Source organism: Bidens hawaiensis, unplaced genomic scaffold, assembly GCF_021521415.1.
Source record: "Bidens hawaiensis isolate Kalapana, Puna unplaced genomic scaffold, B.hawaiensis_p1.1 tig00022909_1, whole genome shotgun sequence".
In the NCBI taxonomy this organism is placed as follows: Eukaryota; Viridiplantae; Streptophyta; class Magnoliopsida; order Asterales; family Asteraceae; genus Bidens; species Bidens hawaiensis.
Genome location: NW_027493585.1, coordinates 339,637 through 365,753, shown reverse-complemented (window position 1 = coordinate 365,753; position 26,117 = coordinate 339,637). Strand labels below are relative to the sequence as shown.

Sequence of the window (26,117 nt, the reverse complement as noted above, 5' to 3'; positions counted from 1 at the left end):
CATAACAATAAACATTAATCATACATGACACTGTGTAATTTAGTTATTCACTATTTTTGAAGACTATTAGCATACATACGTTAACTAATCATAATATTCCTATGATTTATTGCTTTCTTTAAAATTTACTTATTAACGGAATCTCTATATGTTAGTTTAGAATGTTGAACATTAAAATCAATACTTTCAAAAGTAAAATTATATTTAACCATATTTTATGTTTCAATTTAAGATTCAGCAGTTAGTTATCATTTATTAATTTACTTAGTCAATATGTATATGTATATGTTAGTTTATTATGGTTCGATTTATAGGTTCACATATGAAAGTTTGTTGTAGTCAATTATTATATAATTTTAGAATTTAACTATTTCTTAATTTTGATAGTTGCATATAATCTGTTACTCACAATCACTTAAAATTGGAAGAAATACATCAATAAATGTAGATTGTCATATTTGTTTACATTTTCACATATAATTACTTAAAATTGGAACAAATTCATCAATCAATGTAAATTCACCCAACTTTTTCGTTAACATTATGCAAAATAGATTGTGTTTTGAAATTAGGTTTTATGGTTATTTATTTTCAACGATTCTTTTGTTTTTCATATATTAATGTTACAAAAAATATGGTTAAATATTCTTTGATATTCATAGTAAATATATTTACTAATTAATTTTCGTTTCTACTCAAAATTATACAAAATACACTATATACTATATTGATTTGATTAAACAAATTACACAATCATTGTGATCATTTGTAACGACAAACTTATTTTATGCAAAATCAAATCCAAATAAACATTTCTTAACAAATGGAATGATTATTTCTATAGAAGAAACAAAATTTATGGCAACCAACTAGCTTGATCTTCCCTTAAAATACTTTTACTAAAAACTTCCACACCTAAACTTCAAGCCTATAAATTGATTACATGAGGTTATACAATATCAATATGTCACTCTTAAATTGTCACTCCTAATACTTGGTCGGTTATGCACTCTCAGATTCAATAATTTAGAAGTGTTGATAATATTTTAAGGTGAATGATATTATAAGTTTGAAGGTATGTACGATTTGTTTGAAAATTAAGATACTTTGAATATTCGATATAATTATATGTCATCCTGTATAACTTTATGTTCTCCTCATGATAAAAGATTTCTATATGTTTCACATGTTAATCGTATGGTATTTTATTTTCTATTTTAGATGTCTTCAAGATCCAAGAGACGCACTAATTCTCAATCATCATCTTCCAATACGAGGAATAATACAAATGGTTAGTGAGGTGGTGCACTTAATTTTAGTTTACTTTATAAATAGTATGTTATAATAATTTTTTTGCAAAACGTGCAGTGTCAACGTCTGGACAACCATTGCGTATCATATCCAATGGTAATAATTTTTTTATAAAGTATTCAATCAATTTAAAATTTGAATATTTTATGACCGTCCATTTTTATTCAATATTTTAGGATCTTTTTATTCATTTTTTTGCGATGTTTATATTAATTTATATATATTTATATATTAAACGATTTAAGTAAATATACAAAACTTCCTATAAAACGATTTTATTTTTTTTTTTACCTATTTATGCTTTATTATATTCTTGAATGATTTTATTCTAATAACAAAAACCAATGTAGTTACTTGTCCATTGACATCATCTAATGTTAATCGATTCTACTACGGAGAAGAAAATCAAGCGCCAACAACTAATGAAGGTTTTACCTCCACAAACTCCAGCAACACAGGTTAGTTATTTATATTACTTAGTTTATCGATAGATGAGAAATATATATTCATCACATTTATTTTGTTATACCCATGTATTTAATTAACAATTTTAATTTTATAAATTTAACAGTTGTCACAATTAATTCCAAACAAGCAATTGCCAAGGATAATCAAAGACATAGAAAGATGGTTCTTGACGGGAGGAGAAATACAAGATTCAACCACGCTATAAACAACACATCCATCGGTAGGCCCGCATAAAGATTTAAATTTATGTTATTGGTTCATATAATTTTATTGTTTTCTTACTACTTTATTTAGTCGAATTGACATTACTAAAAATAATGTTTTTAATTTAGGTAACTAGGTTGGTCTTTCCTTACATTTAGACATTACTAAAAATTATTACCTATTAAATTTAGCAAGTTTTTTCCGGTTTCGACAAGCTGTTGGGAGGTTTTAATAATTTTCTTATAATCCAATATATTTATGTGGTTGAATATTTTTTTGTAGATAATGGAGGTAGTAGATTAAATACAATCATAGCATCAACTAATTCCACTACTTCACAAATGGGCCAACAACATCAAACATCGCGACCTTTATTAACATTTAACGGTACTGGTGAAAGTTCCATAGGTTAGTTAATATACTTTTTTATATTTCCATCTATTTTTTTTTTGGTTTTCTGTTTTTCTTTTATTGATTGTTTTTATTTATTGACGTTCTAATTATTATTAATTATTTAGTTTGTCCTACAAACACATTGCAAGATTGCTTAGTGTATAACCAAAGACATCAGAGGATGTTTTTAAATGAAAGACTTAACACCAATAGTCCTTTAACTGCATATCCACAACAAGGTTTTATATCATTAGGTAAGTCAATTAAAAATCATGTTTTATTAAAACATCTTAAATAAAATTTTAGATACTCATATATAATTTTGTATGTTCTTTGTATATTAATAACCACTTTTATATTTTAGGTGTCAATGTCTCATCTACTTATCATTTAACACCATTGTCTGATATTAGCAACCAACATTTTAATTCTTCATCGAATATATCAAGAGCTGGATGTTCTTCCACATCTACAATGTTTTATGGTCAATCCTCATCAACGCATCTTGCGTCTCACAGAACCTTCAATATCCGTGAACCCATACGCATGGCAAACTTATATCAATTTGAGTCGTTTAACGTTGAAGACGAGTCTACCTATCCATACAAATCGATATCTTCGGTACCTGAATTAAAATACATTTTCTTTTTTTAGTTAATATATTTTTAATTTTAGTTAACTTTCGAACATTTAATTATTTGTAATCATGTTTTAATTTTTGCACTAATTTATTCATAACTTTTCTTTTCTTTTTTATTTAATTATTTACAATTCATGATTTAATTAGCAAATTGTATCTCAAACTACGTTATTCTAAGTTATTATATTTATAATTTTTAGTATTGACTTTTGAACAGATTATTTAGATCATGGTGATCAAAATGTCATGTGTGGAATTTACAAAACATTATTATCAGATTTCGAGGGCAAGAAAGGAAAAACAAACAACGGCGTTACAAGTTACTCACTTTGTTGTGGTACCGGTGACGTGCAACTTCCGGATATCAAGCCATCACCAATGAGTTACGTAAATTTGTTCCTTGGTCATGATAGTACCAGCAAGTATTTTCTTCAAAACATTAGACGATATAATTCCATGTTTTCTTTTACGTCTCTTGGTGGGAAGATTGATAATTCTATTAATAGAGGAAATGTGTCATATACTTTTAGACTTGGTGGAGAGAATTATCATTCGTTGGGAAGTCTTCTTCCGATGCCCGGAGATAAACCAAGGTTTTCTCAACTATACATTTATGATACTGAAAATGAAATATCAAACAGACGAGACATATTTCGGTATGTAACTTAAGTCTTTCAATTTTTACATACATTTTTTTATAAACAAAATTACTTTTATAAATTTGATGTCATTTTATTTTACACCTGTTCATTTTGAAATGTAGGGAAACAGATTCAAATAATGAATTATTGGAGAACAAAATTATTAATTACCTCAAGGAGATGTTGGATTCTCATAATCCGTTGGTTAAAAGTTATCGGATTGCAAGGGATTGTTTTCAACAAAATCCAGATTTGGATTTAAAGTTGAGAATAATTGGAACACGCCGAGGAGATGTACGAACGTACAACCTCCCAACAACTTCTGAAGTTGCGGCCTTAATCGTTGGTGATATTGGTGATGCAGTTGATAAAAGAGATATTATTGTCACAACTCAAAGTGGGTCTTTGAAGCGTATTAGTGAATTGCATCCGTCGTATGTTCCTCTTCAGTATCCTATATTTTTTCTATATGGTGATGAAGGTTATAGTATTGACATACTTCATCGTGATCCTCGAGGTTCGACAAAAAACAAACGCAAGAAATGCACGATGCGTTAATTCTTTGCTTACAGATTTCAAGATAGGCCAGACACCTACTCATTGATTTTAAATGGAGGAAGACTGACTCAGCAACTATTTGTAGATGCGTACACAATGATAGAGACTCAAAGGTTGCATTATGTACGCACACAACAAAAAAATCTTAGGTCTGAAACTTATGAAAACCTAAGAAACATACATTCGTCTGGAACATCGGATGTTTCTTCAGCGGGACAACGTGTTATTTTACCTTCTTCATTTACCGGTGGTGCTAGATATATGATGCGGAATTATCTTGATGCAATGACTATATGAAGATAGTTTGGTTATCCTGATTTCTTTATAACCATAACATGCAACCCAAATTGGCCAGAAATCAAACGATTTTTACGAAATAAAAATCGAAAGTCCGAAGACAGGCCATATATATTATGTAGGGTATTCAAGATGAAGCTTGATTCATTAATGAAAGACCTGAAAGATAAAGCTTTTTTTGGAAAGCTTCAAGCAGGTAGCTTTTATTTTTGTATTTCATGATAACACTATTTTGAAAACTTATTGTTGACTATCATTGTTAAAATTATGTTACTATAACATATGTTGTTAACATATCTTATATTTTTATTCAATAAGTTATCTAATCCATGATTACTTGTGTTGTGAAGGTGTTTACACCATTAAATTTCATAAACGTGGATTACCCCATGCACATATTTGCCTGTTTTTGCATTCTGATCACAAAATTCATAATCCGGAGTGTATAGATAATTTTATCTTAGTAGAAATTCCAGATAAGAATGAAGATCCAGAGTTGTATTCACTTGTAAGAGACCACATGATGCATGGTCCATGTGGTGTTACTAACCCTAAATGCTCTTGCATGGTCGATAACTCATGCTCTAAAAATTTCCCAAAGAAACTTCAAAATGAGACGTCAATTGATTCTAATGGGTTTCCTATTTATCAAAGAAGATATTTGGGTAATGCTGTTGTGAAGTCTGGGGTAAATTTAGGCAACCGCCATGTTGTTCCGTATAACAAGAAATTGTTTAAAAAATATCAAGCCCATATCAATGTTGAATGGTGTAATCAAGAGGGTTCCATAAAGTATTTGTTTAAGTACATTAATAAAGGTCCCGATCGTGCTACTATATCACTTGTACAAAACAATGCGGGTAATCAAGATGAAGTTGTAGACGAAGTGAAGGCATTTTATGATTGCAGATACCTATCTGCATGTGAGGCTGCATGGAGAATTTTTTCTTTTGATGTCCATTATAGATTTCCTTCAGTTACTCGGCTTCCGTTTCATTTACCAGGACAACAAACAGTTGTGTTTGCAGATGATGATGATGTGGAAGACGTTTTAAACAAGACGACTATTGGTTCGTCAAGATTCACTGCTTGGATAGAGTGTAATAAAAAATGTGATATTGCACAAAGCCTAGTACGCTGAGTTTCCAACAAAATTTGTTTGGAAGCAACAAGAAAGGGTTTGGGCGCTACGTAAACTAGGTTTTTCTATTGGTTGAATTCATCATGTTCCTCCATCTTTTAATGAAGCATACTATCTAAGAATTCTGTTAAACAAGGTTAGAGCTCCTAAGTGCTTTGAAGATATTCGTACTGTTGATGGTGAAGTGTGTGCTACATATAGAGACGCGTGTTATAAAAGAGGCCTTCTGGATGAGGACAACGAGTATATAGAAGCAATTGAAGAAGCAAGTCATACTGCAAGTGGTTATTATTTACGCAATTTATTTGCAACCATGTTAATCACATACAGTTTATCTAGTCTGGATGATGTTTGGGAAAAGACTTGGGAGTATTTAATTGATGGCATTCTATACAAACAACAATTTGAGCAGAAAAATAAAGGTATCAAATGATTTTCCTTTATTTTTTTTACATTGCTAATACATTAGGAAATATGTTTATAAAAAACATCTTTGTAACAACTTTTTTATTCGATACAGATTTGTTACTTTCAGAGTCCCAACTTAAGAACCTCTCTTTACTTGAAATTCAAAACTTCCTCCTACGAAATAATTGTAATCTGCGTTGTTTTCCTACAATGCCTTTCCCTGATGATGATTCTATAACAGCATCAACAAATCGTTTCATGAACGAGGAGTTGTTGTACGATACACAAGTCATGACAGGTGAGTTTGAACGACTTTATAATTCATTAACAGATGAGCAACGCAATGCGTATAATGAAATAATGGAAGCGGTTGATGAAAAGAAGGGGGTGTTTTGTTTGTGTATGGTTATGGAGGCACTGGAAAAACCTTTTTATGGAAGACGTTATCTGTTCCATAAGATCGAAAGCGAAAATCATTTTAAATATTGCCTCAAGCAGCATAGCATCTTTGTTACTTGAGGGAGGTAGAACCGCTCACTCTAGATTTCTAAATCCTATAAATCTAACTGAGGATTCTACATGTTCAATAACAAAAAATCCAGATATTTGCAACTTAATGAAGCAAACTGATCTGATTATCTGGGACAAGGCTCCTATGATACATAAACATGCATTTGAAGCCTTGGATAGGAGTTCAAAATATGTTTTAAAAGTTGGTAACCGTAATAGTTCTCAACATCCATTTGGGGGGAAGTTGTTGTTTTTGGGGGTGATTTTCATCAAATCCTACCTGTAGTCCAAAATGGATCACGTAGTGACATTGTTAATGCATCACTCAGTTCCTCCCATATATGGTCCAAGTGCAAGGTTCTTAGGTTAACCAAAAACATGAGGTTAACCGTCGGTTGTGACCCATCAATTTTTGAAGAGACCGCCCAATTTGCAGACTGGTTGTTAGAACTAGGGGAAGGTAAACTTGGTGGTGACAATGATGGTAATTCTATTATAGAAATACCAGATGATCTTTTGATCGGTAATTCATCCGATCCTCTTTCTGATCTTATTGATTTAGTATATCCGGCATTATTGGATAATTTTAATGAAATTTCATATTTTCAAGAAAGGGCCATACTTAAACGAGGTTGTCGAAGACATTAATGATCGATTTTTAACTTTCTTTCCGGGAAAAGAAGTTGAATATCTAAGTTAGGATAGTATCGATAACTCTGAAAGTGTTGGGCCTTGTTTCGATCCAGCATTGCACTCACCAGATTTCCTAAATGGTTTAAAGATGTCTGGTATGCCTAATCATAAATTGATTCTAAAAGTTGGTATTCCAATAATGTTGCTAAGGAATATTGATCAGAAAAATGGTTTATGTAACGGATTCGATTATAGATTATTCAATTGGGGAGGCGTTTTCTCGAAGTAAAGGTTATTTCGGGTACTAACATTGGTCATCGTACTTATATAACCCGTAGTACTCTAACTCCTACAGATAAAAAATTGCCAATCAAGTTGAAATGAATGCAGTTTCCTATATCGGTTTGTTTTGCAACAACAATTAACAAAAGTCAAGGGCAGTCACTAGCAAGAGTTGGAATATATCTTCGACAGCCGGTGTTTACACATGGTCAGCTATATATGGCTTTATCACGAGTGAAGAGTAGAGCCGGTTTTAAAATGCTTATATTAGATAAGGAGGGTAATGTTACAAATAAAACTACAAATGTGGTTTATAAGGAACTATTTAGTTATTTATGAAATTTTAATTTTCAAGTTTGTGTTAATTGTAAAACGAAAGTTATTTTGTTCTTTATGAAATTCTAATTTTCAAGTGTTGTTGTTTAACGATTTATATATTTCCACCTGTAACATCCCAAATTTCGAATAATAATAATAATGAATATTGACTCGCTATGACGGAAAAGTTACTTGAGTTAATAAGTAAATAATAAATAATAATAAGGATGGTAAGATAAGTAAGCTATTTAGATGGATTAATCATGGACTAAAAAAGGAAAGATGGGCCTTAGGTCCATGGGCTTAAGGGAGTATAAATACCTCTTAAACCCTAAATCTTTCCATTTTCATCCAACTTATCCATCTTATTCTCTCTACACCTCTATAACACACACAAACCTCCCATAATCGGCCGCAAGAGAGGAAACGGGATCCAAGGCCAAAACCAAGCCGATTTCGCTAGATAGTGATTACTCAAGCTAGATACAAGATCATCATTGAACATCGAGCTAAACCGTAACCTAGAAACATCAAAAGGTATGTTTTCTATGATTAAAGGTTACATTTTTATGAACGTTTTGCCATGAAACTTGAACCTCGAGTAGATCGGGTATAGATGTTTCATAAAAATACAAACTTGATGATTAAAATGGATAAAACGGACTCATAGGTATAAACGGTTCATAAAGGAACCCTAGAACTAGCCTCGAACGTTTTAACACAATAAAGGTTTAAACTTATGTCTAGAACGGGCTAGATCTTGGAAGCCGTAATGATGACGGGTGCAAAACGGGTATGAATGATAGAGAAAAATGGTCAAGATCATGATATGAACCTTAGAACAGTTAGCTAAGCTGGGTAAAAATGATTGAGGTCGAAGGGTAAGCTGAACACACCTGACCTGAGAGTTCTCGGTCCAAACTCTCGGTGACAGGGTTCTCGGTCAGCTCATGTTTTCGGTCAACACGAGATCTCGGTCAACAAGAGATCTCGGTCAAACATGGATTTCAGTCAAACTTGGGTTCTCGGTCAACAAGGGTTCTCTGTTTAGAGTTCTCGGCTGACCCAGTTTCTGTTTGGGCCTGATCCTAGTGGGCTTAAGTGCTTTAATGGACAGTTTGAGGCCCGACCTTACTGAGTCCACAAACTTTAAGTCCATAACTCATCAAAATAAATAACAAGCCCAACTTAGAAATGATTTAAAATGTTAATGGAAAATGTGTTAAGGCAGTTAATGAAAATAAAATTTTCCAAGCTGACCTGGCAGCTTAACCCCAGCCAGGGGCTCTGCCCCTTGGACCCCGCTAGGGGCTGCCGCCCCTAGAACCCCACTGCCAGGGGCGCTGCCCTCGGACCTCCGTTCGTGGTGGGTTATAATTAAACTAGAAACACAATATGAACATCGATAGTGGATTGATACGTGTAATTTTTATACAGTTAGCCGTGCACAGCTCAAGAAAGGAATAACGATTAACGGTGAACGTAACCGTGTTCAAGTGAGTTTCTAGCCCCACTTCCTTGTTATGTTTTTGGGGCTGTGTGTATACTCGATGTGAATGTTAATACACTTACCTTAAATGGTAAGTATATGTCTTAATAACGAATGTGATAGTTATGTATGTATGCTTGACAGTACGTGAACGACCTTCGGGTGTTGCACGCATTGTTAAGGCAAGTATAGTGTAGTATGTATGAAATGTGTATGTGAATAAGGGAGTATGCACAATTATGTTGTGTATGGTATTAATTGTACGGATATGATAATGAAAGGTAAGACAAGGTCAAAGGGTTGCATACCCTAATAATATATGCGAAGGATAAAGGGTTGCATACCCTAATAATATATGCGAAGGTTAAAGGGTTGCATACCCTAATAATATATGCGAAGGTTAAAGGGTTGCATACCATAATAATATATGCGAAGGTTAAAGGGTTGCATACCCTATTAATATATATGCGAAGGTTATAGGGCGTAATGCTCTTTAAAACGTAAGGTAAGTATATGAAATAAAGTGCGAAGGTAAGTATGTATAATATAAATGAAAGTATGAAAGTATTTAGTTATGAATGTATTGTATGTTATATGATTAACTAGAACTCACTCAGCGTAGCAGACTTTTAGTATGCACGCAGGTGAGTAGGATGAGGCAGATCGCTTGAGGGGACACGTGGCATTGAATAAGAGGCTGGTATCGGAAGATTCAAGACGTTTAAGTTTAATGTTTTGTTTAATTTGAAAGACGAGATGTTGTTTTAAGATAAGTTATGGTTTGTTATGAAGTGTCTTATGAAAGTTTTTATATTCCGCGAATGTTTCAATTAACTCTGATATTTAGAACTGTGTTTATGGGTAAATCCAACACCAAAGTAGGGCTACCGGTAACGGGGCTTTACACCACCCGTGTCGTGCATGGGTCAATAACCTAGTGGTAATTAAATGAAAAGCAACGGATAGAGGATTTTATGCATTTAATGAATTGTTATACATTTTAATAAATGTTAATTAGGTGGAAATGTATTTAAGGGAATTGCGTATGTGGAATCCAATGTGGACACTCTATAATGATGCTATGTGGAAAAATCATTTTGTTTTAATAGTATAGTTAGATTATGCATAAATTAAGGATCATTTAAAAAATATTTGTGTTTATTTTAAACATTCATTTTGACATAATTAAAATATTTTAATCTTCTAACCACTATTATATGCACAAATTTAGGACTAAATGGTTTTATTTTAAGCCATAATTTTGACACAATTAAAAGACTTTATTATAATCTTGCATTAAAATTCTAACAATATTATATAACGATTAATTGGTATTTAAATAAAGTTTTAATAAAAAGATGGAAACTATTTTGAGGACGGAAAAGTTTAATACGGGTTTTATTTTTACATTTAATTTTTCCATAATTGAAAGATTCAAAATTTCATTTTACAACTATTATATGCATAATTACGTATAAATTAAGGATTAGGTAGTTTATTTTAAGTAACATTTTTTACATAATTTAAATATATTAATATTATCTTAAATTATTCAAATAACATTAACCTGAAAAGTATTTTGAGATTTAAAAACTTGTAATGGGAGTTTTATTTTAAGCATTCGATTTTACATAATTAAAAGGTTTTAATCTTACAACTATTATACGCATAATTATGCATAAATTAAGGTACATGGGGTTTTATTTTAAGTAATAAATTTGACATAATTAACATATTATTATAGTATAATGTGAATTCAAATTCAATTAAAATCGTGTAATCATTAATTGGTATTTTAATGAAATTCTAAAAAAAGTCTTGATAATATTTTAGTATTGGAAAATATTTAAAGGCTGATTTTTAACTTCAAATACCATTATGTAATCATTAATTGGTATTATAATGGAATTTTAACCTTAAACTGAAAAGTATTTTAAGATTTGAAAATTTTTAATGCATAGCTTTATTTTAAGTATTCATTTTGACATAATTAAAATGTTTTAATATTAGAACTATTATATGAATCTGTAATTATGAATAACTTAAGTACCATAGGGTTTTATTTTTAGCAATAATTTTGAAAAAATTAACATATTATAATATATTCTTGATATGGAATTCAAATTCAAATAGAACCGTGTAACAATTAATTGTTACTTTAATGGAATTCTAAAAAAATGTTGGAAAGATTTTTAGATTGAAAAACTTTTAATGTGAGATATTTAACTTGAAAATATATACAAAATGGAAAGATTAACATAAACAATTCAAATTTAACAAACATATTATGGCGATAGTACAAAAATAAATACAAGAAAATATCAATACTTTATAAATTCAAAACCAACAAAAATTATAAAAATGGTTAATTACAATACCTTTCTTTGATACAACCTAGTAAATGAAAAAGAAAATATGGTTAATTATAATGAATAATTATAAATAAAAAATATGAAATACATAAACTGAAATATACCAATTTTTTATCGTTATTAGTTTCCAAAAATTCATTTGGAAGTTTCTGAAAAAGTTATAGAGTTTTTTTTAACGCCAAGAGAACTACTTACTAGCATTTTGAACGGTAACATTTTATTTTAAACGCGTTAATACACTATATTGTATTAAAATATAATATTTTTATTAACTAAAATATAGTAAATAAAAAATAATATGTTATTAACTAAAAATTAGGTAATTGTAACAGAAAATTATAAACGCTTTTTAATATATTTATTATTAACTAAATTATACTTTTTTGATAAACATATACTAAGTATGGTAACTTCCAATTTAAATTCAATAATGGACCATAACCTTGGTTTGACATTTTCAATTATAATTGATTATTTAAATTTTAATTTATACGTAGATGCATACATTAAGTATCATAACTTTCATTCTAATTTTATTCCATGGTCTCAGTTTAAATTAAATCATTTTGAAACGACATTACTTTTTTAATCGTCATTAATTAGTTTATCTATTAAAATAGTCATAAAATATTTTGGTTTACCATATACTGGTCAGTCAATACTTTTATAAAAATTTAGAAACACATATGATATTCATTATCTGTTATTTGAAAACAATATAAGTATTATTATAAATTTTGACATTTTCATAGAGAATTAAATTTTATTTAATTTTATAATATTATAATTATAGTAAATATAAATTTTAATAATTTCATTTTCAAAAGTAATTCAACATTTACTTCAAGTATAACACATCATTAATTCTTTTATTTTTCACACCAATTCTCTGCAACGTATTCTTTTCATTAGCATTCAAGGTCTATAATTTTATTTTATATTAGTGCATTCAAGGTCTACTTTATCATTTTATAAACAGGCTAATGGAACAACCCAAGATTATCCTGTTGAATGGTCACAATGTCCGAAAAAAGTATTGTGTTTTGAAAGTTCATATTATAAAGATGTGACATTTGAAGGACAAAAGCAAACCAAACGAATACTGATCAATAGAGACGATACTAATAGATGAGAGGGTAATTTATCATTCTTTAACTGTTTTTCAAAACTAGATTACTATTTGTTTTAACTTTTTGTCTTATAACTTACATTTTATTCATTCATAATGAATTAAACAGAGCAATAGAATCCAAGCATACATGATAATACAATGTATCTTTCGACATTATGTGTTCCTACGTGAGAATGAAACCAACTTGGTTTTTATTGCTTAGCCTCAGTGGAGGTGGAACATGTGGATGGATATGAAACCACATGACATGAATGCTTAGTCTACTTTAAAATGTTTTTTATAATTCCAAACAGTTTTGTGATTCCAATTTACATGAATAGTTCAAGATTCCAATTTGTTTACGGGATTCACCAAAAATTTATTAATATTCCAAATGTTTATTAATTTAATCTTTGGCCCAATCTAAATTTATTTTTATGTTAATTAATATGTAAAACTTTATTTAATTAGATAGAAAAAAATATATCTTATATGAAGCTATAAAAAACATTTTATAATTGTAAAAAATAAATAATATAATATTCAAATATATAATCAAAATTTTTACGTGACGAATTTTTGCTAATTTCCACCCGTGTACTACACAGGTTAGTACCCTAGTTAATATATATATATATATATATATATATTGAATTGTTTACTTTTGAATAATATTATTTTTTTCTTTTGAATTATTTTATTACCAAGAAAAATTGAAAAACCTTAGTATGTATGGAAACTATAGTGATGGACCAATAGGTATATGTCATTTGTTCACAAACTTTATTGCTTTAATAGTATATGTAGATCAATGGGCGGAACATTGTAAGGGTAGGGAGGGGCTGTGGCTTGGTATTGGGTTCAGAAGTAGGTCATACAGTTTCGAAAAACAAAGTATTTAAGTTGAATGATGTTTTCCAGCTGATGATTGTATTGTATGGAGGCTCTATTAAAGAAATATGAAGAGGGAAGAAGATGACTAAAAGCTATATTTATGACTTTTAAATTACTTTAAATATAACTAAAGTGTACTTTTAATATATTTTAATTTGAAATTTGAAATGATGTAACACTGAAAAAAAAGCCAAAGTTCAACATAATGAAAATGAATGTATTAATAATGTTTTTTTTTACTTTATTATATGTATATCATTATTTTATAAATATACTAAACGGATGTATATATATATACTATTTTTTTGGATATGTTTTCCATAAAAATATTTTAGTATAAATATAAAATTATTATCGTGCAGTTTAATTTGTATTATTGATTATCTATTTAATTAATCATATTATCATTGCATTAGTTTGAGTATGATGTATATCGAGCAGTATAATGAAAAAATAGTTTGTTTTTATGCGTTTGAAGTTATGATTAATCCCCTAATATTTTCGGCCCCCTCTGTGTAAATGTTCAAGTTCCGCCACTGATGTAGATCATCCCGTGTGTTAAAAGGCTCTAAAGCTAGTAATAAATTTAAAAAATTAAGATAGATCCAAGAATGTTATAATTAATGATGAATAAGATTTTGTAGATTTGTTACTTCAGATATGAAAACACAACCCCATGCATGCGTGATGACAAGTTTGAATAAAGAACACAAAAAGATTGTGACTATCTATTTTTTGGTTCAAAAATGTTAGGCTGCCAAGTTCTTGCATGTTTAATAAAGATGGGGACAAAAGAACAATAAATACCTAAAAGTTTGGGAGTAACTGAGATTTGACAAGTTATAATGTTAATCCAAAAATGGATTATTATGTGTCACATTTTACTAAATAAGCCCGTTTTGAGTGTGGGATATAAGTTTGTAAAACAAGTACTTCTAAAACAATCGGTTTTGGCAATACTCGGTATACTTGTGCAGATGCAGTAGCAACACTTGAACTAAAATGTGGCCTTGGAGAGGGGTGGGTGGGGGGACGGTATACATAAGTCGATATTTAATATTTGGTGGCAAGATGTTGTAAATGGGTTTTAATAATAATGCAACTTCATGTAACGTTTACTTACGGTCTTAAAAAGCAATATGTTGCTAACGAAAATAATGACATTTGAATATGGGCGTCAAAATTAACAATTAGAGTGTAAGTAATGATTATGAATGTGATTGCGGACATTATAATGGTCATAGTCATGGAAATGATGAAGGAACTTATCATGTGGTTTTTTTAAATTGTTGTTTGACGAGTGTCATATCCGGGCGTAAGCTCCAAAAGTGATGCCAAGAAATCATCTAACCATATATATATATATATATATAATGCATCACATAGCACGTACATCTGAATAGCAGACCGGACGGTACTTGTCCGACCAATATGTGAACCATTCGGACACGCGATGTAGCGAGGAAAAACCATAAATCATGGTGAGGATCTTCGGAAAATCTTGGGAGGGGAAAATTATTCATGCCTCAGATTTATTAATCAATAGTAAAAAATGACCATTTTAAAACAGTTAAATAGCATTTACACAACGGTTTTGAAAATCATTTTAAAGGAAGCGTTGCAAAACATAATTAAAACGGCTTCAAAACCGGTGTATATCCTCTAAGATATTAAAAAGGTTGTAACAAGTATATATTATACTTAACGGGCTGTCAACCATTATAAATCTTTATTACAACGGACTCTTAACCTGTGTAAAGAACCGAGTACAACATGTTGTTAACCATTGTTATTAAAGTATTTGCAACAGAGCAATAATTGGTGTAATGAAGTTATTACAACAGGCTACAAAGCGGTGTTCTTTATAAATATAACGATTAACGAACTAGTGTATTTATGTTTTTACAACGGCTTTGTAATCGGTATTATAATGGTTTTACAACGGAATGACAACCAGTATTGTTATGTTTTTACAACTTTTGTGAACCGATGTTTTTGTTCATATAAATTCTATTGAACTGTTACTCTTAGTGAAAGTATATACAACGGTGTATGCATTTACAATGACTACATAATTAAGAGCATACGACTTGCAAAATATATTAATTCGAACCCAAAAATACATTTAATTTCATATAGATTTAGAAGAATATATTATCATCTTTACAACAACATTTAACCAGCTTAACAATTTCTTCTCTAACTTATCTTTTTCATTCCTTGATATTTTTATTTCTTAAATCAACATTGATTTTAGCAAAACATATCGTACTGCATGTTTAAAGTTCAAGAACAAACCATCAAATGGTTTTGGAGTTAATATGACTTATATGGTTATGATTTTACACGTGAAAAGATTGGAATTCTTATTGCTACTTTCGTTATGGTTCAACTATCACATTTATTTGTTATTATTGCTAGCTAGTAGTTGACATATGGACCTCTTAACTTATTAATATAAAAATAGCACGATAAAATACACACGTAATGAACCATTACATTGCATCACAACCAAATAAACATTCATAAATAACACAAATATGACCATTACATTGCAAACATTGGTAGTTAATGATTGCATTGCATAAACTAGTAGATAACCATTACAAGCATTGCATAAACTAGTATATAACCATTACATGAGCATTGCATAAACTAGTAGAAAAATAAGATACAAAGATCTGCATAGTACCCCTTAAGTTAAGGTGGATTACAAAGATTTGCATACCATCCATATAAATGGGGTGACAGATCCTTGTGTAAGGAAACATAAAATCATTTCTCTACAATGAAATCCGTCTTAAAATCCCTAGAGCATCACACTAAATGAATTGCATGGGTAATGCCCTTAATTAGTTCAAGATCAGTCACTCCAGCATCAACACAAAACAATGCTAATATATCACGAATCAGATTCTGGAAGTTTCCGTAGTTCGTGAAATATTTCATCCCTTTTTTCTTTTCCTTCCAAAATCCGCTTCATATTGAGGTGAAGAACATAAAGGATGAAGTTATCCTTTTAAACTTGCTCTCTCACTTTATTGCTTATTTGTTTCTAGAAGAAGAAGAAGAAGAAGACGACATTTTTGTATAATAGAAAGAAATGTTTGAAATTGATCTAGTTGGTAATATCCTTTTATAAAACAAATAACATAAATATATCTACAAGTAAATGTTATATTTACTGAGGATTTTTAAAACAAAATACAGCGGTTTTAACAAAACAGGTGTGTTTTTATAATTTAAATAGGAAATACAATGGTTAAATATAAAACCGGTATAAATATGTTGAATTTTAAACACAAACCGGTATATATAAAAATGTTAAAAACAACTTAAAACGAAATAACAAAACCCTATGTAAAATACATTTTTTAACATTTAGTTCGCGCAAATAGTTTAGTGTCAAAATTCATTCAGGCAATTATAGTCTCTGTTAAATTTTCCAATCAAAGATTTTTGTAATTAATTTTGTCAAGTAGTAGGTTAACCGATTGCCTTACATGAATTAAATAACACATCTATATATAAATATATCTAATGTATCACCCACAAAACCATAATATTAACAAAAATGGCTCATCAAGGTTCTGATGCAAAATAAGAAAAAAAAAATAAGAACATGATGAGGGATCACCTTGTTAGTGCTTTTAACAATGATGCGAAGCCCACATTAGCTATGCAAACTCTTACTAAGTTTGCCGATAAGAGCGCCCGTTCCAGCCTCGAAGCATATAGGGAACAACTTAGATAGGTCAATAGTGCAACTTAACAGCACTATTGACCCCTTAAATATGGTTTACTTCAGATCCCAAATCCAACAAGATGGGAAGATTAGCAAGGCTATGGACGAAGTCAACAAGGCTGTCCTAAAAGCCACAACTATGAAGGTCTATTTCCTGGTTAAACTTGTTCGGTTTTAGGGATTTTCGGGGGTTTTGTTGTTTTTTTATTAACAACACTTGTTGCTTTCTAATTTACAACGGGTTTGGAGAAATCTTCATTTTAAAACGGTTCTTCACATTCTATTCCAACGGTTGAACTTCTCACTGTTTTAAATACTCTTTAAAAACCGGTGTATAAACTTTTGTTCAATAAACAACACTCGTTTCCTTCTAATTTATAACAGGTTGGGAAAGTTCTTCATTTTATAAAGGTGTTTTACATTTTATTCAACGGTTGGCCTTCACAACGTTGTAAGTTTTCTTTTTTAACCGGTTTTGTAACAACTCGGGTTTTCGAACTTATACATTTACCTGACTCGTTTCGACGATCGGATTACTTTTACTAAATATATTGAGTTTTATTTGATTATTTTATTAATATATAATTATTTATAATTAAATCTTTAAAGTTTGTTGTAAGGCCCCGCTACCGGCGCCCTACATTGGACGTTGGATTTACTCATTAACATAGTTATAAATATCAGAATTAATAAAAACATGCGCGGAAAAATAAAACATTCATAAAACATTACACATTAATCCATAACTTTGTCTTATCAAGCAAGTTGTCTTTCAAATAAAAAACATAAGTTATAAAATTTCTTGAGTCTTCAGATGCCAGCCTCTTATTCATTTTGCCACGTGTTCCCCTCAAGCAAGCTGCTTCATCCTACTCACATGCATGCATACTAAAAGTCAGCTACGCTGAGCGAGTTCTAGTTAATTATTCAACATACCATGCATTCATAACTACGTACTTTCATACATACGTCGTAATTTCATACTTCGTTCATGATATACATACTTACCTTCATACTTTATTTTAAACTCTACTTTACATTATTCTATTCTGTCTCGGATATTATTAGGGTCTAGTCCCTTTTCTGCCTCGGATATTATTAGGGTCCGGTCCCTTTCTACCTTGAGTGTTATTAGGGCTCAGTCCCTTTCTGCCTCGAGTATTATTAGGGCTCGGTCCCATTTCTGCCTCGAATATTATTAGGGTTCGGTCCCTTTCTTCTGTACCTAGCTATCTCTTACATTCATTCATAACATATGTATATATCAGTCATACATTATACACAGCATTCATATCCATAATTATAACTTGACAGTAAATGCAATATCCGAAGATCATTCACGTACCGACAAGCAATCATTCATACCTTTCACATATAGCACATATGGCATACACTTATCACTTAGGATAAGTGTATTAACAAATCACATCGAGTATGCACACAACCCCGAAAACAAAATAAAGATTGGGGCTAGAAACTCACCTGGATCCTGTTTCTTTCTCCGTTAATAGTTAATCCTTTCTTTAGTTGAGCTCTGCTAACTGTATATAAGTTGCATGTATCAATACTCATCCTATTTGCATTTTAGCCAAAATTGGCTATGTATGGTCTAATCTAATGGTATTGTATTAGATTACTTTATACTTAGATTTTATTCTTGACCCTAGCATTTTAAATTCATGTTTTTCAATTACTTTAATATTCTTTCCTTTCTTTTCTTTTGTATTCAAGTCTTTCAATGCTTACTAATGACCATATGGTGCTCGGGTTACTTAGCCCATTTGAATGCATGTATAAGGTGTATGAATCACCTTAGATTGGGTTATATAGCATGTATCCGATCATGCAACTAAATCAAACCCCTTGGATTGTATTCGAGCCATTAAAGTAACCCAAAGTATTTGAGTTCGATAATGTAAGCAAATCGAAAGATGTAATCGATGGTAGTATTGTAATCGAGTTCCTATTGTGCTCGAGTATGGGATGTAATTGAGTCATCTTTGTAATCTAATGCCAAAGTAATCGAGTTCATAAGTTGTAAGCTATTTACTATATAGTAATCGTTTCTGAGCCGTGCAATCAAGTATAAGTGTATGTATGCGATTAAGGCATGTAAGTGAATAAGGGCAAAGTGATCGAGTCTAAGTTGTAAGCGAGCAATGTATGTAATCGAATAACAGGTGTATGCGACCAGATTAATGTGATCGACCAAAATTGTAGCCGAATATCCATAATGTATGCGACTTGACTAAGTAATCGAATCTTCTTGCGATCGAGTGTCACCATAGTAATCGGCTAAGTATATTGTAACCGATTTATCATTGTAATCAACTACCTTACTATATGCGAGTATACTATGTGAGCGACTCAATGTATGCGAGTTCAGTATAAAGGTATTGTAAGCGAGTCTGTCCAATGTAATCGACTGTTTATTGTAATCGAATGTTTATTGTAATCGAATGCTATGTAATCGAGTCCAATTGTATTCGAGTATACTGAATGTAAGTGAGTCATATCATTGTATTCGAGTTATCAATGTATTTGAACATAAGACTTGTAAGCGACTATAGCAATGTATGCTAGTATACATCGTGTAATCGAGTTCTGAAGTGTAATCGACTGGACTGATGGTTTTTGCATGATGAGGCTACGGGGTTGTCCATTTTATCATCATTTTCATTCCTTTTCTCGACCTTACACTCTATTATGGTTCGGTAATAACTCATAGACGTTTCCCTAACCGTTTTCTTGCCAAAACTTGACCCGAATGACCATAAGGCTTGGATCTTTATGGCTAAGATGTTCAAAACTAGATCTAGGGTTTCTTTAAACGAGCCGTACATAGCCGTAGGTTTGTTAAGTTCATTTTAACATCAAGTTTGTTACTTTATGGTTCGTTTATACCCGATCTACTCTAGGTTTAAGTTTTAAGGCAAACCGTGTATTAAAACATAAGCTTTAATATCAAGAACATACCTTTACGTGTTCGTTTGGTCTTGGTTAGTTTGGTCATGAACTTTAAATCTTGTATATATAATAAAGATCAATCAAAACCCAATGTTCGTTTGATCTCGTTTTCCCATCTTTCTCTCTCGGCTGGATATAGTAAGATGTGTGTGTGTGTGTGTGTTTTGAGTGTGTAGAGATTAAGATGGAAAGAAATGAGGATCTAGGGTTTTAGGGAGGTTTAAGGGAGTATTTATACTCCTTAAAGCCCACGGACCTAAGGCCCTCTCATCCCTTAATCCATCTTAATTATTCTAATTCCATATTATTTTATTTTATTTATTCTAATTAAATATTTACACACAATAACTAAACACATTTCTCTTTATTTAATATTATAATATTTAGGATGTTACATTTGCACACTTTTAGCCCAAAATATATATTCTTACCTCATATATATCCAACCTCAAACTCCAAGGACCAAATTGTAACCTTATGATATAACCAATTTCCAAGCTGGATTATCCGTTTACCCATATCCTTGTTTATGTGTGTTTTCTTGTACCCGAATCAACTAATCACCCAATTAAGCTAACAAATCCGTTTGTAATCACAGTTTTGATTTGAGAATCATTTTCATACGTCAAACGCGGCCTCACCGAAGTTTTGTACAAGCTAATTATATGATAAGTTGATCCATCTCCATTTTTAAGCTAGCCGACACCCTTGACAACATGTTGATTACGAAAGAGTTGATTATATTTCAATTAATTGTGCAGATACTTTCTCTATAATGTGACCGACAATACCCCCTTATTTAATTGAATCATTTCAATCGTTTATTACTCGTTCATCACATCCTATTAGTCGGCCCTGTTCTTGCGTCGTTCTCCCTCTTCTGTTCTTCATACGAGATAATTGAAGGCATGGTTTTTCGCGTTTTCATTAGGATCAAAAGCCCCAAACATGTTTTGATATATTGTAAACGATTGGATCAATTTCAGTTTCTAGGGTTCTTGGCCATTTGGGTCAGAACCTGCTTATATTTTTAATTAAACGAACTGGTGATTAGTTGCACGTCACCTTAGGGTATGCTGGGTAAAACGCAAGGGTTTGGGAGCGGAGGTTGCGGGTTCGACTCTCCCTGCACCCGTTTTCTTTATAAGTTTTCATTAATTAATAATTTAAGTAATTAACTAATGAGTTTAATGATGATAATAATTAAATAATGATTATTTCACTAAAAACCGACATTTTTATACTCGTTTAACTTTCTTTTTCCTTCATGTATTTACACAACGGTATAATTATACATTCATATATATATATATATATATATATATATTCATATATATATATAGTATATCATAAATTAAATACTAATGATTAAATGTATATAAAAACCAAGTAAACTAATTTATATATATATATATATATATTTAAAAACTACAAATAAATTTTATTAAGTATATTTTCATAAATCAAAATAATAGTTTATATAATGAATCCTAATATAAATATAATATTATAACAATATTATAATATCTTTTGTTATTGATTAATTAGTTAAATCTTATACTTAGCGAGTCCGTTTGCTCTCGTTTTCTCATAGGCTTTAACATTCGCTTGTGACTTTTTCCTCATGCTCATTATCTTAATTATCTTCGTTCGTCTTTGAGGTGAATACCACATTCCCCTATTTTACTTGTTTTCCACGTTTTGGGGGCATATGCGTAAACTGTATTTCTCATATATACTTATATACAAAACTGAAACTATTGTCTTATGTGTTAACAACTTATACTTTACTTGTTTATGTGCTTATATGCTTTCGCATTCGGAGAGGTCCAACATAACCTCAGAATAGTATGATCATGCGCCAGTCGTTATAGCTTTGTGCTTCTCGAAATCCCAGTTGCACTTGCTCATTTGGTTAATTTGTTATTCTCATATGACTTGTTGCAATTACTTAATTTCTATATGAACATTTAAACTGGTGTTGCTCACTCAACCTTATGTTGACAAAACCATTCTATTTTCAACGCATATGCATGTTATCGTTTATTTGGATTTTGTATGGATGTTTGTTATTTGGAAATTTATTTAATAGATATCGAAACTTTTAATAATGCATGATAGTAACCTTGAGAGCTGTGACAATTAGTTCACGCCCCGGCATTTCCACTGTAGGCTGGGGTGTGACAAATTGGTATCAGAGCTGAAGGTTTAAGATTGGTCGTTAGTGGTGCCATAGTAACATGCTTAGGAGCCCCATACGTGCTTAACTGTTTACCTTTATGTGTTCAAATTAGATTGTTTACAGATTTCTTAGATAATTATTTAATTGTTAAGCACACACACACACAAACTCCGAGGATATGCCTCAACATTCATAGAAAACTTTTCGAAATTAGATTGCTTTTACTTTCGGGAAATTCCGTAAGAATTCCCACCTGTTGTTTTTGCTTGTTCACCTTAGGGCTAGGTTATGTGGCATGTCCCTGTAATAAATGAAAAGGGAAGAGAAACTGTGAGTTGGGCCTTGGCAAGACGGTTCCGAGAACCAAATGTATGACGCTATTCCTTGCCTAGAGGATAACCTGACCACAGTACTCGACCCTATGGACCCGAGCAAGACCCATAAATGCCATATGACCGACACCCTAAGCTGTCAACCGAGACCACATTAGTGGTTGCATTCCTCTAATAATATTAAACCGAATTCACGGTGATACGTGACTCAAATTCGGTAACCTTCCGATTATGGTATTAAGTTATTTTAGGTGGTTAGTAGGAAATCCGGCCTATGCATTTCGTAACTTGATTTGTAATTTTGTTGGAGTAATCAACGTAGTGGTTCACAAGATACTCCGACTACCCATATTTTATTTCGATAGTTCGTTATTTAGTTTGGTCGGTTAAAACGCCATGTAACGCTCATCTGGCCGACAAACTATATTGCATTGATAATTCGTTAATTAGTTGGGACAATCAAATTTCCATGTAACGCTCATGGGATGTCCAACTTAGTTGATTTATTCGTTAGTTCGTTGGGCCATTCAAATTGTCATGGAAAGCTCATGGGAGGCCAACATCCACAATTTATAATTCGTTAGTTTATTGTAAACTTAATAAAAATCTAAATTTTGTACTGACTTAACTCCTCATGTGGTCATCACACATTAATCTTATTGACTACATCATTTAATAACTATTTACGCTATGTACCCCCCTCATCTTATAATCTTTTACTTTTAACCTTTGTGACGCAAATCCCTTTACTTCTCAAGGCAACGTTATTATAAGTTGTCTATATACTTAACCATTTTATTATTCTAGTGTTTTCCTCAACTTATCCTTCATCTTATGAATTTTTTCATTTTTGGTCCCAATAGAATGTCGTCCTTAAGAAACCAATGTCGTCACCAACGTTCATCCGGTTCACGCGATCATCGCTTGGCTGCTAGAATCACAAAGGAATTTGTTGGTGCAATGCCCACGATTGTCACCCAAATCCAGAGCCTTAACTCCAACGGTTCGGCCACCTCGGCCGCACCCAATAACCATGACTTCCGTAACTTTTTGAGCACCAAACCTCCATCCTTCCTTGGTGAGGAAAATTCCACCGCTTTGCTCCAATGGTTCGAGGAAATGGAAAACATTTTCATTCATTGTGAATGTCCGGATGCCAAACGGACCAAGTTTGCCTCTAGCCGTTTCGATAGTCAAGCTTTCATCTGGTGGAATGCCCTGAGGAACGACCAAGGGTCTGATTTGGTCATGTCTATGCCTTGGGAAGAACTTAAGGAGGCAATTAAGAAGGAAATTTGCCCAGAACACGAACAACAGAGATTGTTGGCTGAATTTTGGGAACTTAAGCAGATTGGTGAGGATAATTCCACATACTCTAACCGGTTTCGCGAGCTTAGCCGTATTGTACCCCATTTGGTAACCCCCGAGACCCGCGGTATTCAAAAGTACATTCGCGGTCTTCCGATCATTTGTCGTGATGTCGTGATGAGTCGTGACCCGTTAACCATTGGTGAGGCGATGGATCTAGCTGCTTCTCTCACCGATAGTCATGTTAGGGATGGAACCCTGTCTCGCAAGGATTCCAAGCCTAATCCCGACAAGACTAAAACCGACTCAATATCTAATGCAAAAGCCGAACCCAAACCTGCTTCCTACAAGAACAATCACCGTAACAACAACCACAACAACAAGCGTAAAGCCTATGTCGTTAACCAACCCAATAACCAACCTCCTCCTAACCAAAACCAAACTACCCCGAACAAAAAGAGTTACTTTGGTCCTCATCCCCTATGTGCCAAGTGTAACTTTCATCACTCTCCCCAAACCCCTTGCCGACTATGCACCCAATGCAACCTTTATGGCCACCTTACTAACACTTTCCGTATCCTGCCTAACGCACAAGACACCTCACGTACTCAACCCGGTGCTCCTAATACCGTGCTTGCTATCATTGTGGAGACCCAAACCATCTTCGTAATATGTGCCCTCAACTTATTCTTGCACATCAAGCCCAAACCGTGACTACACCCGGCTACTTGACCCATGCTCACCAAGTTCAAACTCAACCATTTCATGTCCTTCAAGCTCCTCCCATCAATCCAAGTCAACCTTACTTAACCCAACTCTATCAAGCTCCGCATCCGCAAGCTCAAGTGTACCAAGCCTACTTTGCTCAAGCCCCTGCTATGCAAGCTCAACCTATTCAAGCTATTCCAAGCCAATCTACCTCAACTGCTCCTACTCCTGCAACTCCTCATGGTGCCCCAAGTCACGTCAATTAAGATACTCAAAGATATTGAATACCTTTGTCGTTCCCTTTATCTATCTTAATTTATTTTGTCTTTCTTAATTTCGTATTGTAACACGTCTTTATGGCCTTGGATTATTTCCATATTTGGACTATTTATCTTCCATCTCATGAATAAAGTTCCTTTTGTTTACATAAGATTGTTTATTAAAGTTTACTTTTATATTATTTAATTACCTTCATAAAGTGATGTCTTATTCAAATACTTATACTTTTGCGATATCTTAATAAAATTCCACTACTACTTTTGGAATTATTCTATACATCGATGTTTTCTAATTTAAAACTCCTTAAAAATTTTGTTGTCTCAAGAATCATGTTTTACTTAAACATTTTGTAACCCACACAATGGGACGAGTCATGTGGACCATCCGACAATCTAAGTAATTATGGATGCATACGTAATTACCAAAGTCCTAGCATGTAAATCATGATCCGAATAATTATGTGTCATAATCAAGAACCGAATGTAGTTGAGTTAACGGTACAAATGTAAAGATGATAAGGACATGGTGGATACGCCGTTGGTACATCCTATATATAAGTGCCCTTATCGGATTTTCATTTGACGCGTTACTTCAACTATCTAAAGTTCTGTATTACGCATTTTATTTTAATGGTGTTGTTATAGATTCCTTAATTTCGGGATGAAATTCCCTAAAGTATGAGAGACTGTAACAACTCGGGTTTTAGAACTTATACATTTACCCGACTCGGTCGTCGTTCGGATTACTTTTACTAAATATATTGCGTTTGAATTGATTATTTTATTAATATATAATTATTTATAATTAAATCTTTAAAGTTTGTACACTTGTAGCCCAAAATATATTTTCTTACCTCATATATATCCAACCTCAAACTCCAAGGACCAAATTGTAACCTTATAATATAACCCATTTTCAAGCTGGAT

General features: G+C 31.9%; 1 protein-coding gene across 1 annotated transcript; it reads left to right on the top strand.

Annotated features, from left to right (window-relative positions):
• Positions 1-1,221: 1,221 nt before the first annotated feature.
• LOC143566550 (uncharacterized) lies at positions 1,222-6,580 on the top strand (the record flags this gene model as incomplete). Its single annotated transcript, XM_077053222.1, has 12 exons — positions 1,222-1,291; positions 1,369-1,407; positions 1,662-1,769; positions 1,883-1,999; positions 2,266-2,391; positions 2,502-2,630; positions 2,741-2,860; positions 3,234-3,672; positions 3,780-4,174; positions 4,863-5,644; positions 5,790-6,075; positions 6,174-6,580. Coding segments are annotated over 12 exons (3,018 nt in total), but the record flags the coding sequence as incomplete, so codon positions are not given.
• Positions 6,581-26,117: the final 19,537 nt, after the last annotated feature.